This window comes from Melanerpes formicivorus, unplaced genomic scaffold (assembly GCF_026170545.1).
Source record: "Melanerpes formicivorus ecotype bairdi unplaced genomic scaffold, bMelFor1.0.p_v2 SCAF_4, whole genome shotgun sequence".
In the NCBI taxonomy this organism is placed as follows: domain Eukaryota; kingdom Metazoa; phylum Chordata; class Aves; order Piciformes; family Picidae; genus Melanerpes; species Melanerpes formicivorus.
In genome coordinates, this window is record NW_027142356.1 from 39,177,762 (window position 1) to 39,198,213 (window position 20,452).

The 20,452-nt window shown below is 50.7% G+C and overlaps 2 protein-coding genes across 4 annotated transcripts in view; one reads left to right on the top strand and one right to left on the bottom strand.

The window, feature by feature from the left end:
• The window catches only part of PPAT (phosphoribosyl pyrophosphate amidotransferase), a 48,977-nt gene that overhangs the window by 21,274 nt on the left and 7,251 nt on the right, over positions 1-20,452 (bottom strand). The gene's annotated exons all lie outside the window — the stretch shown is intronic.
• Positions 1-20,452, top strand: part of PAICS (phosphoribosylaminoimidazole carboxylase and phosphoribosylaminoimidazolesuccinocarboxamide synthase) — a 38,146-nt gene that overhangs the window by 1,796 nt on the left and 15,898 nt on the right. Inside the window, exons 2-10 of one of the 3 annotated variants that reach the window (XM_068137735.1) lie at positions 3,731-3,817; positions 4,650-5,087; positions 6,082-6,171; positions 6,875-6,946; positions 11,731-11,817; positions 13,848-13,919; positions 15,228-15,629; positions 17,372-17,437; positions 18,565-18,755. In XM_068137735.1, the coding sequence (XP_067993836.1) occupies positions 3,731-3,817; positions 4,650-5,087; positions 6,082-6,171; positions 6,875-6,946; positions 11,731-11,817; positions 13,848-13,919; positions 15,228-15,629; positions 17,372-17,437; positions 18,565-18,755 (1,505 nt within the window). The remainder of the gene's footprint in view (positions 1-3,730; positions 3,818-4,649; positions 5,088-6,081; positions 6,172-6,874; positions 6,947-11,730; positions 11,818-13,847; positions 13,920-15,227; positions 15,630-17,371; positions 17,438-18,564; positions 18,756-20,452) is intronic. The other 2 variants (XM_068137736.1, XM_068137737.1) reach the window with 2 other exon arrangements.

Consider the following 20,452-nt stretch of genomic DNA (forward strand, 5'->3'; position numbering starts at 1 on the left):
CTCATCTGCCTTAGACCTCTGGCGAGTCTCAATCACAAAAGGTTCATTTCAGCTGTGCATCTCTTAACTAGAATATAGATCCTAAGTGAAAACAAAAATTCACCCAGGGGTGAGGCACACCTCATTGTGAAGCATTAGGACAGTCTGGTTTTAAGTGCTATAATTGAATGTCTCTCTTAAATGCCCAGGCATTTCTGTTGCTCCCTTAAAAACACCCCAACAAACCCAAACCCAAACCACAAGTTTCATGGCTAAAGACAAATTAAACACAGCTAACTGTAACGATGCAGCCTGCATGGCAAGATTTAGATGCAAAGTTTGTCACAGCCACCACAATTCAGCACACCAAGAGAGGAGTGTGTCCTGCAGCTATGCAGGGTGCATACACCCACAACGAGGAGCAGAGGGAACAGCTGTGAGAACATCAGCTTTGTTCATTGAGGAATACAAAGCAAGCCAGGAGCACCATGCTGGAGGCCCAGTCCTTTTCCATCTGCAGGCAGAGCTGCCATGCCTGCCCAGCTCTGTACTTCTGAAGGGCACTTGTAAGGCATTGTGGCTCTGCAGCTGATGCTCACAAACCTGAGCACATCTGATGGTGTTGCTCCCACAGAAGGACAGACGGCTGCCCATGCACCTGGATGCCCCTACCCCAGCAGCACACCTGGCTGGTGCCCCACAGCCTGTGGGAGGAAGGGAACTTCACCTTAATGTTGGTGTCCTCCTCAGTGAGGCAAACTGACTCAAGTACATTTCTCTCCTTGCCAGTCTCCTGCTGGGCTTCTCCCTTTCAACCCCAGTGCTACAGGAGGAGGGGGAAATGGTTCCTCCCCTTATTTTGACAGAACTGAAGGAATCACAGGCTTGGGAGCTGGGTAGCAAAAATGAAATGCCACCAAGAAGCTAAACCCAATACTGTCTGCCATGCACATCTCACTCCCAGAATCTAGGAGCCATACTAATTAGTTTTGCTTAAAAAGCATGAGAAGGGACAGGGCATGCTCCCAAATAAGTGACTGCATGCTTACCGTTCTGCTTAGCCTCAGGCTAAGTGTTCATACCCCTCAGGGCCAGGAGGGTGATTGGAGGGCTGGAGCACTTCTCCTATGAGGACAGACTGAGGGACTTTGGGCTATTTGGTCTGGCGGAGATAAGACTCCAGGGAGACCTAATTGTGGCCTTCCAGGATCTGCAGGGGGCTCCAAGAAAGCTGGGGAGGGACTTTTGCGGGTGTCAGGGAGTGATAGGGCTGGGGGAGATGGAGCAAAACTAGAAGTGGGGAGATTGAGATTGGATGTGAGGAAGAAGTTGTTCCCCAGGAGGGTGGTGAGAGCCTGGCACAGGCTGCCCAGGGAGGTGCTGGCAGCCTCCTGCCTGGAGGTGTTTGCAGCCAGGCTGGATGTGGCTGTGAGCAACCTGCTGTGGTGTGAGGTGCCCCTGCCCATGGCAGGGGGGTTGGGGCTGGCTGAGCCTGGAGGTCCCTTCCAACCCTAACAATTCTATGGTTCTATGATCCTTACTGTAAAGCTACAAAGCATCTCTTTGATTATCTCAGCTACTGGCAGACTGCTATAGGGGGAAGGAAGGGAAAAGGAAAGTAAAAAGAGCTTAGTGGTATGAGATTGGATTATACTTCTGTAGCATTTTCCTGAGGGTGTTCTCACATCTTGTAACACCATTTTCCTTGTGAAAGGGTCATTGAAGAAATGAATACTGAAAATCACAATCAAGTCTGTGAGGGGTGTCTCCAGACAAACTTGGGAGCAACACAGCTGGTAGAAGACCAATTCCCAGCTTGTTTATAGAAAGCTGACACTTCCTGCATGAGCACATAAAGCAGCTCAAGCCAGCAATATTCATGTTGTCCACCCAAAACAGAGCTTTTCAGAAGCAAACACAGAGCTGTGGGCTGAATAATGATTTAAAAAGATGTAACTCAACATGCTCACCTTCCCTTCAAATGTAGCCATCAGGTTGAGGGAGGGGATTCTCCCACTCTGTACCACTCTGCTGAGACCTCACCTGGAGCACTCTGTCCAGTTCTGGAGACTCTATTACAGGAAGGATCTGAACATGCTGGAAGGTGTCCAGAGCAGGGCCAGGAGGAGGAGCAGAGGGCTGGAGCTGCTCTGCTGTGAGGACAGGCTGAGGGAGTTGGGGTTGTGCAGACTGGAGAAGAGAAGGCTCCCAGGAGACCTAATTATGGCCTTCCAGTATCTGAAGGGGGCTACAAGAAAGCTGGGGAGGGACTTTTGAGGGTGTCAGGGAGTGATAGGACTGGGGGGGATGTAGCAAAACTACAAATGGGGAGATTGAGATTGGCTGTGAGGAAGAAGTTGTTCCCCATGAGAGTGTGGCCAGCAGGAGCAGGGAGGTCATTCTGCCCCTGGACACTGCACTGGTTAGGCCACACCTTGAGTCCTGTGTCCAGTTCTGGGCTCCTCAGTTTAGGAAGGAGGTTGAGCTGCTGGAAGGTGTCCAGAGAAGGGCAACAAAGTTGGTGAGGGGCTTGGAGCACAGTCCTGTGAGGAGAGGCTGAGGGAGCTGGGGTTGCTTAGCCTGGAGAAGAGGAGGCTCAGGGGAGACCTTCTTGCTCTCTCCAACTCCCTGAAGGGAGGTTGTAGCCAGGTGGATGTTGGTCTCTTCTCCCAGAACAAGAGGACACAGTCTCAGGCTGTGCCAGGGGAGGTTTAGGCTGGATGTTAGGAAGAAGTTCTACACAGAGAGAGTGATTGCCCATTGGGATGGGCTGCCTGGGGAGGTGGTGGAGTCACCATCACTGGAGGTGTTCAGGAGGAGACTTGATGGGGTGCTTGGTGCCATGGTTGAGTTGTTTAGGTGGGCTGGATTGGTTGATAGGTTGGACACGATGATCTTGAAGGTGTCTTCCAACCTGGTCCATTCCATTCCATTCCATTCCATTCCATTCCATTCCATTCCATTCCATTCCATTCCATTCCATGCTATTCCATTCCCCCAGCTCCTGGTGCAGCCCATCAACATCTCAAACCTCCTGTTACAGCAGAGCACCACAGAGCACCTCTGAAACGCCTGCCCTGTGTGCAAAATCCAGCTGATTCCGAGCCAGACTTACATGTGCTGCTGAAACCACTTCAGGCAGCAGCTGCTGGAGTGCTGCTTTTGAAGCAAATGTGGGAATGCCACACTGTGAAAAGTTAGCTGCAAATACATCTGCTCCCTGCTCACAATACTTCCCCCCTTTCCCTGTGCCATTAATGAATTCCATGGGTTTCCAGAACTCCTTGCAGCACGTTCTTGTTGGCTTCATCCTCTGAATATTCCTCCTGGGGGGTTTTGTTGGTGTTACATAGAGGGGTTTGTGGTTAACTGAATTCACCTGCAAAGTCTGCTTTTATTAGTGTGGCTCTGACTTTTCACTGCCTGCTTTCAAAGCAGACTTCCACTGTGCTACCCCCCAAATGCTGAGCCAGGAAAGCATACAAGTCACCAGCATCAGGCCTGCAGGAACTCTAAGGTACCTTTCAAACTTGTTTCACACACAAGGCAACATCATTTCATTTACTCTCTCTAACTTGCCTCCCCCTTATGGTGACAGGCCAAAGGAATGTTGAATTCCATTACATACAAATGGAGAGTGGGGATGACAAAACTCATAACCTTCCAATCGTGTGTGGACACTGCCACTTGAACTAATTCAAGCTACTTTAGTCCATACCTGGTTTTCACCTCCTATCTCTTTCCTTCCTAGGTGAAATATCAGTTTCTTTAGAAGATGATGAGGATGTTCCAGGAGATCCACTACTTTTTATGTCCCATGTCAGACCAGCCCAACTAGGTACAGTATGAGGGTGCAGAGATCAAAGCCTAACAAGGCAGCATGGCTGTCAGGGCACTTTCTGATAGCTTCTGTTTCTGGTCAGCAAAGCTTTAAACCAGCCCCACTGTTGCACCACCTCCTTCCCAGCTTCAGCACTCAGCAGTCTCGTGGCACCACTGGATCCTGAGCACTGTCTGTGGGAATTACCAGCTGCATGAGCACTGCTCACATTACCAACACACTGCATGCCATAGCTTGATCATATTAACCATGCTGGTTTTGTTCAATGCCAGTGCAAAGGCTGCCAGATGTGATACCCATGTCACCTTGTGGGTCTTCTCTAACTCAGGTACTCTCTGCTTGAAGCTGTCTGTGTGTATCAAGCCAGAAGCTTGGCATGACTGCAGATGGCAAAGTCTTGATGCTGGTGTCAGTGATTTCAGGCCCAGCTAACTACTGTGCTAGCACAGGACTGGGGAACAGTGCTCCCCTCTAACACCTGAAGCACACAGCAGCCCATCAGTGGTTCTCAAAGGTATTCCAAGTAAAAGTTCAGTGCATGAGGGCACAGAAGAAAGAGGTGTCCCACTGGAGATTTCTGAGGTGTTCCTGCACTTTCTTAAGAGCACTTTGCAAGAGCAGGCCAAAAAAGATGTCAGGATTAACAAACCTGCTGGCAAATGAATGACCAATAGCTCAGGTTTAGTGCCACCTCTGCTCCACCTCTCTCTGGAGGGACAAGTCATGAGGAAACAGCCTGCTTCCTTCTCTGTGTCCTTTCCCTACCCCAACCACCCCCCTGCAGGTAACCCCTGTCTGTGTCTCTCCCCTCCCTCCCCCCACGCTGCAGGTGATCCACCATCAGCAGTGGAGGCTTCCAAAACCCCAGCCTTGATCCCTACAGTAGCAAACGAAGGAGGCAAGCACTGGACTATCAATGAAGTCAGAGCTCTGATACGTGTGTGGTCAGACAAAAATATCCAGCAGCAGCTGGAGGGCACAGTGAGAAACAAGAGAATATTTGAGCAGGTTGCTGCTAGGCTTCAGAAGTTTGGGGTTGAGAGGGACTGGAAGCAATGCAGGACTAAATACAAAAACCTGAAACACGAGTACAAGAGTGCAAAGAGTGCCCAGGACTCAGGGAGCACAAGCAGAAGCATGAAGTTCTTCAGTGAGCTGGATGCTATTCTGGGGCACAGCACCATGGAACCAGCAAGTAAACCAGATCATGATGGAAGTGAGAGGCCTCCAGAGTGGGCAGAAGCAAAGTCAGAAAGGGACTCCATAGGTAAGTACCTGAGCTACCCACACATCACTCAGGAGATTTAGTTTCCCAGCACTAGAGAGGTCTGAAATAAAAGCACCAGACCAAAATGCAAAGAAACAAACCCCACCAAAAGGCAGCCAGCTAGATTCACCAGTCTGATGGGGAGGGGGAAACCCACTGCATGGAAATGTACTGCTTTGCCCTAGCAGTTTTGTCTTGGGTTCTAAGGTGACCTTTCAGACTGCCCCAAACTAGAACTGAAAACCATCAGGAGGAAAGCCAAGATGGGGATGTAGGGTGAGATGGAGTGATACAGCCAGAGCACTCCAGTGAAAATCATGGCAGGAGAGACTGTTTCCAGTTCAGATGAAAATAATGGCTCACTGCTCAGGCTGGGTACCTGGAGCAATGAAAACAGAAGTCTGTAGTTATCCAAATCAGTCTAAAATCCAGTATTTAAAGTCTCTCTCTCTCTCTTGTGGTCCCCAGTTGCCCAGTTTGGCATTTGGAGAAGACTCTCAAACTAGTAAGACAACAAGTAGCACAAGGGATAGCACCAAGCATGCTCACAGAGGCTGCCCTTAGTGTGGTTGGTGACAAATGCCATGGATTCATGCAGTAGAGTAGATGGATGGACCTACACCACCCAGGGTTTAAAGCAGCCTTTACTGCTACGTGTGAGAAACATGCCTGTTGTATAAGAACAGAATCAAACACCAAACTCCTGACTACACAGTCAGAATCCCACACAGAAGATGATATTGTGGTGGCCAAATGTAGGACTGGGAGTTGGTGAGGTGATGGAAGGAGTCAAGAAAAACAGAACACAGAGACAGTCTCTGGCTTAAAGCTGTGAGAGTACTCTGGGGGAAGGCTGACTCTTCAGCTGCAGCTTCTAGGCCTTTTGCTCATGCATGCCCTGCTGGCATGAGGAGCATCCTAGGGTGGGCAGGTGTTCTGCTTTGACACAGCCCAGGCAGGCAGTGCCCTAATGAACAGAGCCTTGTTTCCACAGGCATGCCTGGGGACACAGGAGAAGAGGACTCTCTGAGCAATATGTCAGAAGACCTACAGGTTGCAGACATAAAGAAAGTTTCTGACTCAGGTAAGGAGAAAAATCTTCCCTTTTGTATAAACCTTTGTATTTAGCAAACTCAGATGAGTTCCATAATAAGGCCACACTGTAATTAGAACATGCAGAGGCCTAAAACACTTCTAAGCAGGAGGAAACATGACAGTGCTGACCACCCTTCCAGTGCAGGCACAGGTGCAGACTTGCAGTGCTCTGCTGTGTTTGATAAAAAGGAGCCTGGTAAATAATCTTCCCAAGGAGTGATGGCCCAAGGTGTAAAGAAGAACCTAAAGCCTTAAGCAGGCTGAGTGCTTGCTCTGTCTGCCCAGGCAGTACAGCCACTGAGTCTCCTGTGCAAGCACACCACTGCCTCCTCACAGTGCCACATGCTCTGTGTTTGGCTGGGGGGCTGCTCGTGCTGGGGGGTGAAAACTCCATTTAAGACTATCACTACTGGCACTGACTATGAAGGCCATATGCCCTGGACAAAGAAACATTATTTACACCTGGAGCCATCCTGCTCAGGGGCTGCAGGAGTTGCATGTTCTGCCAGAGGCACACGGGTGTCTCGGAGGCTGACAGGCTTAACGCCACGGCACAGGACCTCACGGCCTCTGTCAGCAGCATGAGGCAGAGCATGGTCTGAATGAAGCACTAAGGAGTAGTGCTACAGCACTTAAGGTGGTCTGATGTGAAGCTGAAAGATTGTAATGCCAGATTAAAAATCTTCTGACAGATGATGTTACTGTGAGCACTGCTCCAGAGAGCCAGGCAGCTCTGCATGTAAAGACAGAAACAGCTGTTACAAGTAAGTAAAGACATGGGTGAGGGTTGGGTTAGCATTCAAGAGCTACTGCATTTATTAGTTTCAATGGACTAACCAAGAAACACACAGCTGGCCCTTTACAGATCCCCATGGCCACATGAGGCATTCCCTGGAGGAAAAGAGGTGGTAATGAAAAGTGCATTGCCTCTAGGGACCTCAGGTTGAGAGACAAAACAGAAACACTGTTTGGTGGGATCCAAATAAGCCTACTTGTAAAATACATCCAATACCAGTTCTCCCCATCCACAACGACTACATGCACATGAACTGCTAGTAGCAGGCAGCCAGCACCAGAACAAGAGGACACAGTCTCAGGCTGTGCCAGGGGAGGTTTAGGCTGGAGGTTAGGAAGAGGTTCTGCACAGAGAGAGTGATTGCCCATTGGGATGGGCTGCCTGGGGAGGTGGTGGAGTCACCATCCCTGGAGGTGTTCAGGAGGAGACTTGCTGGGGTGCTTGGTGCCATGGGTTAGTTGATTAGGTGGTGTTGGATTGGTTGATGGGTTGGACACAATGATCTTGAAGGTCTCTTCCAAGCTGGTCTGGTCTATTCTATTCTATTCTATTCTATTCTATTCTATTCTATTCTATTCTATTCTATTCTATATCTAGTAAGTCACTGCAATAATCCTAGCAGTGCCACTGACCTGCCATCTGACATTGCTCCTAACTGCCTGCAGCTAAGGAGTCCTCTAACTGGACTGCAGTCTTCCAAATGAGGCAGACAGCTGAGCACTTCTAGCACAGCCCTGAGGAACCATTTCTGACACTTGAACAACTTTAGTGGGGATGTTAAGACACCTGTAGCTTGCCTTGGTTACCATTTCCTTTCTCAAGGAATTGTAAGTGCATATTTTGTTTGTTTCTGCAATCAGATTTTGCAGGGAAAGGTTTTAAAAGCAGGTGTTTCAGAAGTGTCCCTGGCTCAGCCTAGCCACTCTATGGATCACTGCTGAAACTTCTGGGGGGGGAACAACAAAACAAGACAAAGCCCCAGCACTCCCATCAAGGAGAAATGCAGGTTCTAGAATTCTCCCCCTTGATCCCCAAAGGAACACTACAGACCCACAGAATTTTATCACAGCTGGTAAAACCCACCTAGATTCTAATGCTTTCATGGGAACATAATTAGGTATTAGCTAAAGCAGGGAAAAGATGAATGCTTTTCATAGTAGTATCAGTCAGGGTGGGAAGGGACCACAAGGATCAGCCAGCTCCAACCCCCTGCCATGGGCAGGGACACCCCACACTAGATCAGCCTGGCCAGAGCCTCATCCTCATCTTTTTATGGGGCAGTATCATGGAGAGCCTCTAGCCTCTAGTTGGTGGTACATGCTCTTCCTAGGCAGGTCAAAGACATGGAAAGTCAGAACCTGGTAAGTAAGGAGGTTGGATGGATCCTAGCAAAGAGGTTGGATGGGTCCTAATAAGGAGGTTGGATGGATCCTAGTAAGGAGGTTGGATGGATCCTAGTAAGGATGTTGGATGGATCCTAATAAGGAGGTTGGATGGATCCTAGTAAGGAGGTTGGATGGATCCTAATAAGGAGGTTGGATGGATCCTAGTAAGGAGGTTGGATGGATCCTAATAAGGAGGTTGGATGGATCCTAGCAAGGAGGTTGGATGGATCCTAGCAGTGAGGTTGGATGGATCCTAGCAAAGAGGTTGGATGGGTCCTAATAAGGAGGTTGGATGGATCCTAGTAAGGAGGTTGGATGGATCCTAGTAAGGATGTTGGATGGATCCTAATAAGGAGGTTGGATGGATCCTAGTAAGGAGGTTGGATGGATCCTAATAAGGAGGTTGGATGGATCCTAGTAAGGAGGTTGGATGGATCCTAATAAGGAGGTTGGATGGATCCTAGCAAGGAGGTTGGATGGATCCTAGCAGTGAGGTTGGATGGATCCTAGCAAAGAGGTTGGATGGGTCCTAATAAGGAGGTTGGATGGATCCTAGTAAGGAGGTTGGATGGATCCTAATAAGGAGGTTGGATGGATCCTAGTAAGGAGGTTGGATGGATACTAATAAGGAGGTTGGATGGATCCTAGCAAAGAGGTTGGATGGATCCTAGTAAGGAGGTTGGATAGATCCTAGCAAAGACGTTGGATAGATCCTAGCAAACAGGTTGGATGGGTAATAAATATATTGTCTTTAAAAAAACTGTACAAGCCCCCAACTTGACCTAGGCAGGAATGGAGAGATTCTGTTCAGCTTCTCCCAGAGTATCATTGGCCATGGGTAGATGGAGCTGATGTTGTAGTCACACTCACCCAGACACAGACTAGCTACTGTGGGCCATACTCCAGTGAGGGAAAAGTGAAGATGGTTAACCAATGTGGCAGTTTCAGGGAGATACCAAGGGGTTTGATGCTTCATGGTATTACTTGTCTCCTCTGCCCACATGTATCTGCTACTCCAAGAGCAGCAAACAGCCAGCTGAGAAGGAGAGGGCTGAGGGAGGTAAATCCCACGGTTCAGTGAAACGTCTCTGGCAGCGCTGCCCTGCAGCAGCCTTCTGCAGAGGCCAGCAGAGGGTGGAAGAGCATCACAGCAGTCTCAAACCCAGATAGTGTTTAGCAGAAGCAGCCTAGCAAAGCCTGAGGCCACTGCAGTTTTCCCTCCTTTCTCATAGAAGATACCCCTCTTAAGTCAAACTGGGAATAAAGCTTCACTTGGTGACTGACCAGTGCTTTCTGTTTCATGGGATCACCTTCATGGGCAGGGGATTCCAGGGATCTGCTCAGAAGAGCCAGCTGCTTCAGATCGCACAGGCAGCCAGTTCTTGGCTTTCTGACTGCAAAGGAAACCTGGCAGTATGACCACAGGCTGGGTATAGCTGCTGGGTTAAGTGTGGAGTGCCAGGGAACACCAGTGGAGCTGAAAACAAGATCCTAAGGACCACCAATAGCTGAGGCTCTTGCCCAAATATGCATAGCAAGCATCTTCTTTCAAACAAATCACTTGCCAGGGTCTCCCAGGACTTTGGTGCCCCCCATACTTTACTCTGTGTCCCTCTGAGAATAAATCTGGATTAAGTCTTGGCACCCCCTGAGCAAAGGCTTATAGAAAGTCTGTGCTTCAAAGCTAAGATCTTAACTGGGTGCATCCTGGAGCTCTTATGCTGGCTTGGACACTCCCTGCTGTGTGTGTGCAATTTTAAAGGGTACAGGTAGAAAGTCAGGAGAGAATCTTTTCGTGCACAGGACCCAGGCTGGTGTGAAGTAGTGCAAAACCTCCAGGCCTTGATTGTTCAAGGCATAGCTGGCCTGCAGACACAAACTCCCAGCTGTTCAGCCAAGTTGTGTCCATGACAGAGATGGCAGCAACTCTGCAAGCTGCTGGAGGCCATGCCCTGAACAGTTTCCTTGGCTCTGACATTTCCCACTCCCACAAGACACACATGAGAGCAAGGGCTGGGAGGCAAATTACTGATCTTGGCTGCTGAGCCAGAAAACAGGATAAAGAGTGGTGGTGACAGAGTGCCAACACAGAGCTGGGCTTGTATTGGGCTGTGTGGGTAAAAGGCAAGCCTGTGACAGCTTTGCTCTGGTGGCCTTCTGAGCAGTGCTTCACCCCCAGAGCAGGGATTAGACATCCCTGCTGGCAGCTGTCTATAGCGGCACTGAGCGATGCAGCCGCAGCCGCTGTGCGTTAGCCGTGCCAGAGAGGGCTGATGGTCTGTTCTCTTTGGCTCAGTCTGGCTCTCCTCCTGCCCTCCCTTCCACAAAATCTGAACAGTGGCTTGGGACAAAACAACCCTCCCCACATTCTTGGCTCCCTTGGGAAAACAGCCCCAGGAGGCACATGATGCAGGTCACACTGCAGGGAACATCTGCTGCAAACAAGGCCATATTGATCCGGGGGTAATTTTTAATGGAAGCCTCCAGAGCCTGCTCTGTTGCTCAACCTTTAAGTCCAGTCTTGAATGGACTGAGAACAGGCTGTGGGCCAGAAAGTGCTGTCATCAAGCCACACTATGGCCTTCACCACTTAATCTCTGTACAGCAGTGTCCTCACCTGGGAATGAGGATCAGAAAGACCACTTGCATCATCCACCTGTCCAGCCGTCCGGCCCGGGCGGAGGGGTGGAGGCCTCCCTTAAACACCAGAGGCCAATGGCAGGGGAGTGAAGGTCTCCTCCCCGTGGAGGGGAGCCCAGGGACACCTCTGTCACTCTGCCCTCCAGTCTGATGTAAACCACTTGTAAGCTGCTGCAGCCAGGATGCTCTCAGGACAGGCACTGAGTACTTTGTCCTTACCATGCATGCAGGCAGCCTTGCAGCTCAGTCACCCAGGCACAGCAGCCTGAAGCAGTGTCAGGACCTTCACCCCTTTGGGGGCTAATTTAATCTCTGTTGGCACCAGTCACTCACCTGGGAGCCTTTCAGTCATTTCAGCACCCCTTATGAAAGTCACCCCCTTGCTTGTCCTGCTGCATAGAGGTGCACCAGGTGCTGCACAGCTTACAACCACCATCAGCAAACCAGCCTACAAATGCTGACCCGGCTTGGAATAAGTCCAGAGTGTGCATATTTAATCCACAGACTTTAATGATGCAGCTGTAGTGTGCTGGCCTGAGTTTGTTTTACTCCTTATGTGCATACACTTTGCTCTTAAGACCTCTGCTGCAGAGAAGTGGCAGCTTTCATGTATCACAAGAGGAGACCTTTCACGAACGGCCCTCTGAAGCTGGTGATTCTCAAGACATAACTGAAGACCTGTTTAGTTAGCAAGAACTCTGCCATTTAGCTTTCTGTTTTGTTACAGAAATCCTTGAAGATGAGGGGGACTTTGCCAGTTCCACCCCAGCAGCTCTGGAAGCTACACAAATAAAGAAGGAGACAATTGAAATAGGTAGGCCAAGCCTGGGTCTTCCTGGCTGTAACAGCACCTCTGTTGGGAACTGCAGACTTGTAAGGTGTGTTCTGCACTCCCCCACACTGCACTTGTTCTGCCTCTGGGTACCACAACAGATCTGGGGGGTTGTTTGATTTCATAGTGCAAAACATGGATAAGCCCTTCCTTCTCCTTCCCCCCCTGAATACCAGGAGCTCAGGTTCCCCACTGCACACCCCCTGTTACACTAGATGTGATGAATCTGCATTGGGTTGTGGCACCAGTGCTGCTCTTTTCATACACAGCTGGTGAAGAGGACACAGTGGGGAGCTCAACAGCTGTCTCAGAAACACTGAACACCCAACACTGAACTTACCTTCTCTGCCTTTTCAAGCTACTTCTTGGCAGTGCAGTTATCAAACCACTGCCACAAGTGTTCCGAGTTACTTTGCAAGGAAATCTGAACCCTGAGGCTAAGCAATGTGAGGCTAAGCAATGTGCAGAAGACATCCACTCAGTGGTAGATGCTCAGGAGATGAATTTTCTGTGAAGCATTACACTTCAGTGGAACACACTCAAATGGAGCTGGAATAAGTGAGCAGAGAAACCATGGGAGGTGATGGTAAAAAAGGGAATCAGAGGGAGTAACACTAACACTAACCTACACTGACTTGATATCATGGATCAAAAGGTGTTTTCCTGGAGGTGCAGTTGGTACCCAGAAGCTAATGGAAAGAACAAAACACTCTGTTGGAATGATTCTGTGAGCAAAGGTTAGTTGGCCTTTTACAGTGAAAGTTTCTGCTCTAAGGATGTTCCTCCTGTAGACTGCAGGCAAGAGTTTCCTTCTGGCAGTCCTGCTGTCTGGGGCCTGGGTGTTGAGACACCCTACCCAACACAGCTTTTACAACTGTTTGCACAGGGTGGTCCTGATTATGAAAAGCTAACTGTAAGGAGGATGACACTGAGGACACCACCAGAACACCACCAGCACAGCAATGACACCAGAGAAGCAGAGGTCACACTGAGGATAAAGGAAAGCTGTGTCCCTGAAAGTTCAGAGACATAGCAAGGACACAGCAATGCAAAGAGAAGAGTTCAGAGCCAGTGACACAGAATCAAATGTCCTGCAGTATCCTATTGAGGAGAGCCACCACACGAGTCAGCAGCACACAAGGGCTGCTGCCAAAGGCAGAGACAGAGGTTGGAGAGCCAGCATGGCTGGGAGAATGAGCACAGAAATGAAAGCCAGGGGCTTTTGGGTAGGAGTTTGAAAGGAAAGAATCAAATCAAGAGCCCAGGAGGAGACCTGCTGCAGCCAGGGGAGTGTGGGCAGCAGAGGGGCTTCTTTCCCTCTGCTCTGCTGAGACCCCACCTCTAATCCTGCCTCCAGCTCTGCTGTCCCCAGCAGAAGGACACAGAGCTGCTGGAGGGAGTCTAGAGGAGGCCACAAAGATGCTCCAAGGGCTGGAGCAGCTCTGCTGTGAGCACAGGCTGAGGGAGCTGGGGCTGTGCAGCCTGCAGAGGAGAAGGCTCTGGGGGGACCTCAGAGCTGCCTGCCAGGACCTGAAGGGATCCTGCAGGAAGGCTGCAGAGGGACTTCTCCTCAGGGTGTCTGGAGACAGGCTGCAGTGCCAGCCCTCCTTGGCATGAGTGAATCCAGACACTGCCATTCCAATGGCACCAAAGCCTCACCAAGCCTGCCCTACCCACATTGCCTGGGAAGAAAACCTGGTAGGCAGACCTGTGCTGATCAGTGTGTGCAAACATGCTATGGAAAGCAACTCACACCTCACACACAAACTATCCCCACATGCCTCTGTATAAAGAGGAATAAGAGTATAAAGAGAGGAATAAGAGGAATGCTGAGGAGCAAAGGGATAGGAGAAATGGCAACAAATGAGCTGGATTGAGGGAGGTGCATGGCAGAAGGCTCCTTACAACTAACGGGCTGCAACATCTGTGCTGGAAGACAGGTGTTACCAGAGAGGATGGGAGTGCTGTCAATGTATTTGTCTGAGCCTGCTTTCCAAACTGTGTTTGCACAGATGATGACTCCACAAGCACTACCTCAGAAGACAGACCTTGCACACCAGTAGCAAAAGGGGGGGCTGCTACAGGTGAGTGTCTGCTCAGAAACACAACCACAGTAACTCGGGGCCAGAGCTGGAGCAAGCAGACCTCTGCCTCAATCACAGCTCAGCTTTGCTACTTCTGCCTCCAGATTAGCTTTGGCATCACACTTCCATGGCTCTGTTCCCTGGCATCAGCAAAAGCTGCAGTAGTGCAGTAGTTCACTTTGCATTCTCTCTGTGCTCACCTGCTGAGCAGCACCTGCCTGCTTCTGAACAGGGAGGTGAGGCTTGGTCTGCTGAACCCCCAGCAGCATTTTCATTTGCACATCTTGCCTTGCCATTCCAATTAGAAACTGGAGAACCACTTTCTCAGTTGCTGCTGGTTGCTTTCCTGCACATAGCCCTTGGATGCAGGCACCTTTTGTTAGGCAGCAGCAACAAAATCACACTGAGACAACATGAACTTAGTATCACAGTACCATAGTATCAGTCAGGGTGGGAAGGGACCACAAGGATCAGCCAGTTCCAACCCCCCTGCCATGGGCAGGGACACCCCACACTAGATCAGCCTGGCCACAGCCTCAGCCAGCCTGGGCTTAAACACCTCCAGGGACAGGGCCCCAACCACCTCCCTGGCCAACCCATTCCAGGGCTTCACCATTCTCATGGGGAAGAACTTCCTCCTCCCCTCCAGCCTGAATCTCCCCACCTCCAGCTTCATTCCATTCCCCCTAGTCCTATCACTGCCTGAGATCCTGAGCAGTCCCTCCCCAGCCTTCCTGTAGCCCCCTGCAGATCCTGGAAGGCCACAATGAGGTCACCTCGGAGCCTTCTCCTCTCCAGACTGCACAGCCCCAACTCCCTCAGTCTGTTACCTTTAGATGTCTTGGAGAGACAAGAGATTTCACTGGCTGCACATTTTGCATACTTGGGGAAATGCAGTCATGTGTGGGTAGTAACTTTGTGCAGTTAAAAGACTTTCACAAGGGGGAATGGTTTGGAGCTGAGGCAGAGCAGGGTTAGAGTGGAGCTGAGGAAGAAGTTGTTGAGCAGGAGGCTGCTGAGCCTCTGGCCCAGGCTGCCCAGGGAGGCTGTGGCTGCCTCCTGCCTGGGGGTGCTGAAGGCCAGGCTGGATGAGGCCCTGAGCAGCTGAGTGTAGCTGAGAGGTGTCCCTGGGCCTGGTGTGGAGGTTGGAGGAGAGGAGCTCTGAGCTCCCTCCCAGCCTGAGCCATTCTAGGATTCCATGATAAACATTAATAAACCTTCCCCTTGTTAGCAAGTCATTAGCTGCAGCTAGACTCTAGTGCAGGTCTGTTCAGCAGTGGTCAGTGGCTGTTTCCTTTCTCTTCCCAGACACTCACATCCCCCTGGAGGAAGCACAGAACCACTTCAGGGTCATTACCGTGAGCGACAGCGGGGCGGGGAAGCACTGGAGCGACACCGAGGTCCGAGCTCTGATAAGCATCTGGTCAGATGACAAGATACAGCAAATGCTGGAGGGGGCCACAAGAAACAAAGAGATATTTGAGGAGATTGCCAGGAGGTTAATGAAACGTGGCATAGACAGGGACTGGAAGCAGTGCCGCACCAAGTACAAGAACCTCAAGTACGAGTACCGCGCCCTGCAGAAGGAGAACGAGCACCTGGGCAACCCCAGGAGGAAAATGAGGTTTTATGATGAAGTGGACTGTATCTTGAGAAGGCAGCCCCTGGGTCCCTCAGGCTGGGCATGTGAAAGCTCAGGTCTCCTACCAGGTATTACACGTTTCAGTGATGAGATAAAGGCATTTGAGATGGAAGTTAAGCAGCTGAGCTGTGCCCCAGGGGTGACGTGTGGCCAGAACGGGGAGGGGAACACAGCTGTGTGGTCATGTAGGCAGCACCCAGTGACCACAAGTGGTCTTTGGAGGGCTGGAGAAGTGAAAGCATCACAGTATCACCAAGGGTGGAAGAGACTGAGCTCAAAGATCATCAAGTCCAACATGAACCAAACGTGAATGCACTTGAAGTGTTCAGCCCCACTGCAGAGTCCTTGTGCCTGTGAAAGCTTAAGTGAGATACAGGGAAATGGTGCTGCCAGACATGGCAGGGTTGAGAGGGCCTGGACAGTCTGTGGGTACAGAGCTGCAAGCTCACACCACATGGCAGGGTTGAGAGGGCCTGGACAGTCTGTGGATAGAGAGCTGCAAGCCCACACCACATGGCAGGGTTGAGAGGGCCTGGACAGTCTGTGGGTACAGAGCTGCAAGCCCACACCACATGGCAGGGTTGAGAGGGCCTGGACAGTCTGTGGGTACAGAGCTCCAAGCTCACACCACATGGCAGGGTTGAGAGGGCCTGGACAGTCTGTGGATAGAGAGCTCCAAGCTCACACCACATGGCAGGGTTGAGAGGTGAGCCAGTGGGCTTCTGCAGTCTGTGGACAGATAGCTGCAAGCTCACAGCAGTTAGAACTGCACAGATCTGTAGCAATCAAGCCAAGTGCAAGGACTGCAGCAAAGCAAACATCACAAATTCAGTTCCCAGCAGAGTGGAGAGAGAACAATGCAGGGGGGGCAGTAGTGATGGTTTGAGCACTTGGAATTACTGTACTCATTTTGCTCAAGCAGAATCAGTTCTCTGTTTAGGGTTTGTTTCCATTTCAGTACCAGAAGCCCTGCTCCAGGAGCCCCACAGCTAGCCTTGTGTCTGCTGTAAGGGTCCTCATGACTGGCCAACTGCTCCAGCTCTGGGGGGCACCTGCCCCTGCTGCAGGCAGATCTGCTCTGCTCTGGCAGAAGCAATGTAAGTGCAGCATAGAGCTCAGTGAGTTATGGCAAAGCAGAGCCCATTCTGACTTTCTCAGTATGTTGAATAACAATTTGCAGCACTACAAATGTCAGCTGAGAGCTGGAAGGGTTTCTGCAGCAGAGGGCCAGATGGGCAGCTGGAGCCAAAGCTGCTGGAGCTATCCTTAAGCCAGCTGTCCTCAGTCCTGAGGCAGAGCCTCATGTGGTGGCCAAGGGCACCATGTGGTAGTGCCCTTAGTTGAGGCTGGAATGACAGCACAGCTTCTCACCTGCCCCATTCTTCTGCTCAGTCACATCCTTAAGACAGACATTTTCTTCCAGAGGCAGGAACTGAAGATGCTGCTGCTGATTCCTGCCCTCCCTGGATGGAACTAGCCAGCAGCAGGACTACTGGAACCAACCTGGCCCTTTTGCATTTCAGCAGGCTGTGTGTCTGTGCTGGGAGTGCTGATCCACAGGAGACAGGAGAACAATAACCTTTCAGAAAACAAGCTGTAGTTGTTGAGCTGTTTGAGGCATCTGCCCAGAAATGTGTCCCCACCCTGGTGCTGTGTGCCAGCCCAGCACCCCAGAAGAGTCTCAGCACTCAGGGTTCCTTTCCCCAGGGAGGCTGCTTTGCTGCTACCAAGAGTTTTGCTGTGTGGCTGACTGTGCTTGGAGAATCTCTGCAGAATGTTTAGTCACCTTGCTTTGCTTTCCTCTTCTGAGTTTCAGTGGGAGATGTTCCAGCAAACACAGGATCCTTGAGCAGCAAGAGGAAAACATGGGCTGATGGTAAGAGCTCCTTTTTAAAGCACCTACACTCTGCTGTCAAACTGGGTGCTGTGCACTACTGGCAGGCTGCAGTCTGCTTTCTAGTGCTCAAGCAGTTAAAAACATCATTGTAGAACTAAACAGTGAGCTCCAAACTAACATCCTCTCACCCCCAACAATCTGCAAAGCAAGAGTCCTGACAGAAATGTGGGTGTGAGGAAGGCAGCCATTTCCTCTTCCAGCCCTCAGCCCTGCTAGGAGCAGGGTCAGCATCAGGGAATACTTCCTGGCTTTGCAGGAGTCAAGTTCAAGGAGAAGAGGAAAGGATTGTAACAGAGATTTCTTCATGAACTCTGTTGGCTCAGAGGAGAAGAGGGACAACCACAGTGCCACAGTATCACCAAGGTTGGAAGAGACCTCAAAGATCAAGTCCAACCTGTCACCACCAACAACCTCCCACCTGTGGCTGTGGTTGCCTCTCTTACACTCTGTGGAGGAGGAATGACATGTTGGGACATAGAATGTGCAACATGTGATGTGTGATGGCTAGCATGGTGTACAAGGGCAGGCAGGTTGAGGCAGCTATTCCAAAGAGAAGATAAGAGAGAGAGTCACTGGGTGGGAAAGAATGAAAGCCTGGATAGAAACATGCAGCCTAGAGGAAAGATCAGGAGCTCATTTTGCTCCCTGGCAGAGGTGCCAGGCTGTACATGATCATGAAGTCCCAAGAGGGGTGATACCCTTAAGTTTTTGGGATGCTCATCCCTAAAGTGCTGCCTTATTTACAGACAGATGACCACAGACAGCTCCAAACACCACAATGCCTCTGAACTCAGCCTGCTCAGATCACCACAATGAGCTGTGCTAACAGGACTAAACATCCCTCCATTTGTTGCCTCTCAGCTAGGCAGGTTGTGCATCAGGCAGCAGCTAGGCAAAGCTGCAGGTTCCAAACAAGAGTGAATTTGACCAGCTCTGCTTCAGTCCTCCTCACAGTTATACAATGCTCCCTTACACAACACCAGGCAAAGCCTGCCAGAGGGACCTGACAGAAGGACAGCCTGGGGGAAGTGTGGCATGTGCTAACCTCCAGGGGCAGCAGCTCCTGGACCTGTGCCTCTGACTGCAGGCTTTGCTGCTGTTCACAGAGGTGCCACCTGTGCCACTGAAGAAAAGTGCTTCTGAGAACACCATCCTCCACTTCCACAAGCTGCTGACAGAGAGAGTGCACACCGTGACAGAAGGCAAGAAGTTACTGCTGGAAAGGCTTTGTAAGCAGGAAGAAACGCAGGACCTCTCCAGGACACAGCTGTATGCTGATCCCTCAGCCACACAGCAGGTTGGTGTCATGAACTTTCTACCAAATTAGCATGCAAAGAGAGTCTCTGAGATAGCAGGAATGGAATGGAGGTCACCCACATGCTTGCTCCCCTTTGATGGATTCCCCTTCAGTCATTTAAACCCAACCAAGGCCTTAGCTCCCATCACAAGCCCTAACTGCAAGCCCTTAGCAGTGGCATCAGTTAGTCTAATGAAAGATGTCACCCCTGCCTGCATGCCTGGGCTCACCACCACAGCACAACTAGCAGAAAGAAAACACTTGGTGCAGGTAGGATTTCATCCCACCACTGCCAGTTCCCAGCTCCATCACCCTCTTGGCAAGTTAGTCTCCTCTGCAATTAACCAAACAGCTGAGGCTGTGAGGGGACTTCTCCTTGGTTAGAGGAGGCTGGGGGGGGAAACACACCACTTCATTGCTCTAAGAGCCTTTCTCCTCCTGGCCTTGCCACTCCCCTGTGCTGGGCAGGGGACCATCCCCACCTGCCCCCTGAAGGTATGGTGCTGTTCAGCAAGGAGCCAGAAAGAAACTGCACCAAGCTAATGCCCCTCTGGAAGGGGCACATGTGGGTTCTGGTCCCTCTTCTGTACTTGGCAAGGGGTCTGCCTGGGCAGCCTGATGTAGCTGAGGATGGCCCTGCCTGCTGCAGAGGGGTTTAGACTAGATGAGCTTTGGAGGAGCCTTCCAACCCAGAGCATTCTGTGGCTCTGACTTGTCTAGTGACCAAACAGAGCACACAAACCACGACAGGAGGAGTGGCAAAGGCCATGCCATGACTGACCTTTCCTCTGCAAAACCCTAGCAGTGATTTTGTGATTGTGCAAGTGCTCTGCAGCCTGCACTGCCTGCAAGGCATGCATTCCCAGGGCTCTCCCTCCAGTGTATTCAAGCAGAACAACTCCTGCCTGGATCTCAGTCATGTCTGGGCAGAGACCTACACAGCCCTGCCAAAGCTCAGTCACTTCTGGGCACACACGAGGGCACGACCAGAGTCGAGCAGGGGAGTTCTCCCTGCAGCAGCCCCTAGGTCTATTTATACACAGAGGCCTAAATTCCACCCAAGCTCCTCCTCACAAAAGGCCTACACACAAATATTTCTGGACATGGTGCTTTGTTTCCTCTCTGTGGTTAATTATGTTCTTGTTAATTCTTTTGTGAGAGACATTAGGAAGGTAAATCACTTCCACCAGGGCAGATTTTATCTCCTACCATTTGAGTAGCATTCTTAAAGCAAAGAGGTCAGAGAAGGATCCCTAGAGGGTCCCAGCTGAAGACTTTGCTGTTCCTAGCAGTGCAAAGACCACAAGTTACCCCCTCCAAGTGTCATTTTCACCAGGAACCTGTGTGATCCAACCCTAATCCACTCTGTCACATTTGCCCAGCCCTGTTCACCTTAGCTTTGAAAAACAGTCTGGATCACTTACATCTGCAGCTCCTCCTGCTCTGCTCCAGGAGTGCAAGGCTGAAGCTGGTCTGTTAACTCCTGGCAACAAGATCCCCTTTTCTCCACACTGCTTTGAGCACCCTGATGCTTGCTGGATCCCCTTATGAACCAGTGCAGCTTACTACCCTGACACCAGACCAAGTCCAGTCAGAGGGGGGAAAAGAAAGGCAAACAGTTTTCTGTGGGAGTTGAAGCAGCCCAGAGCAAGTTCTGAGCTGTGCTAGGCCCAGGTGAGCAGCTCAAAGGTTGGTGT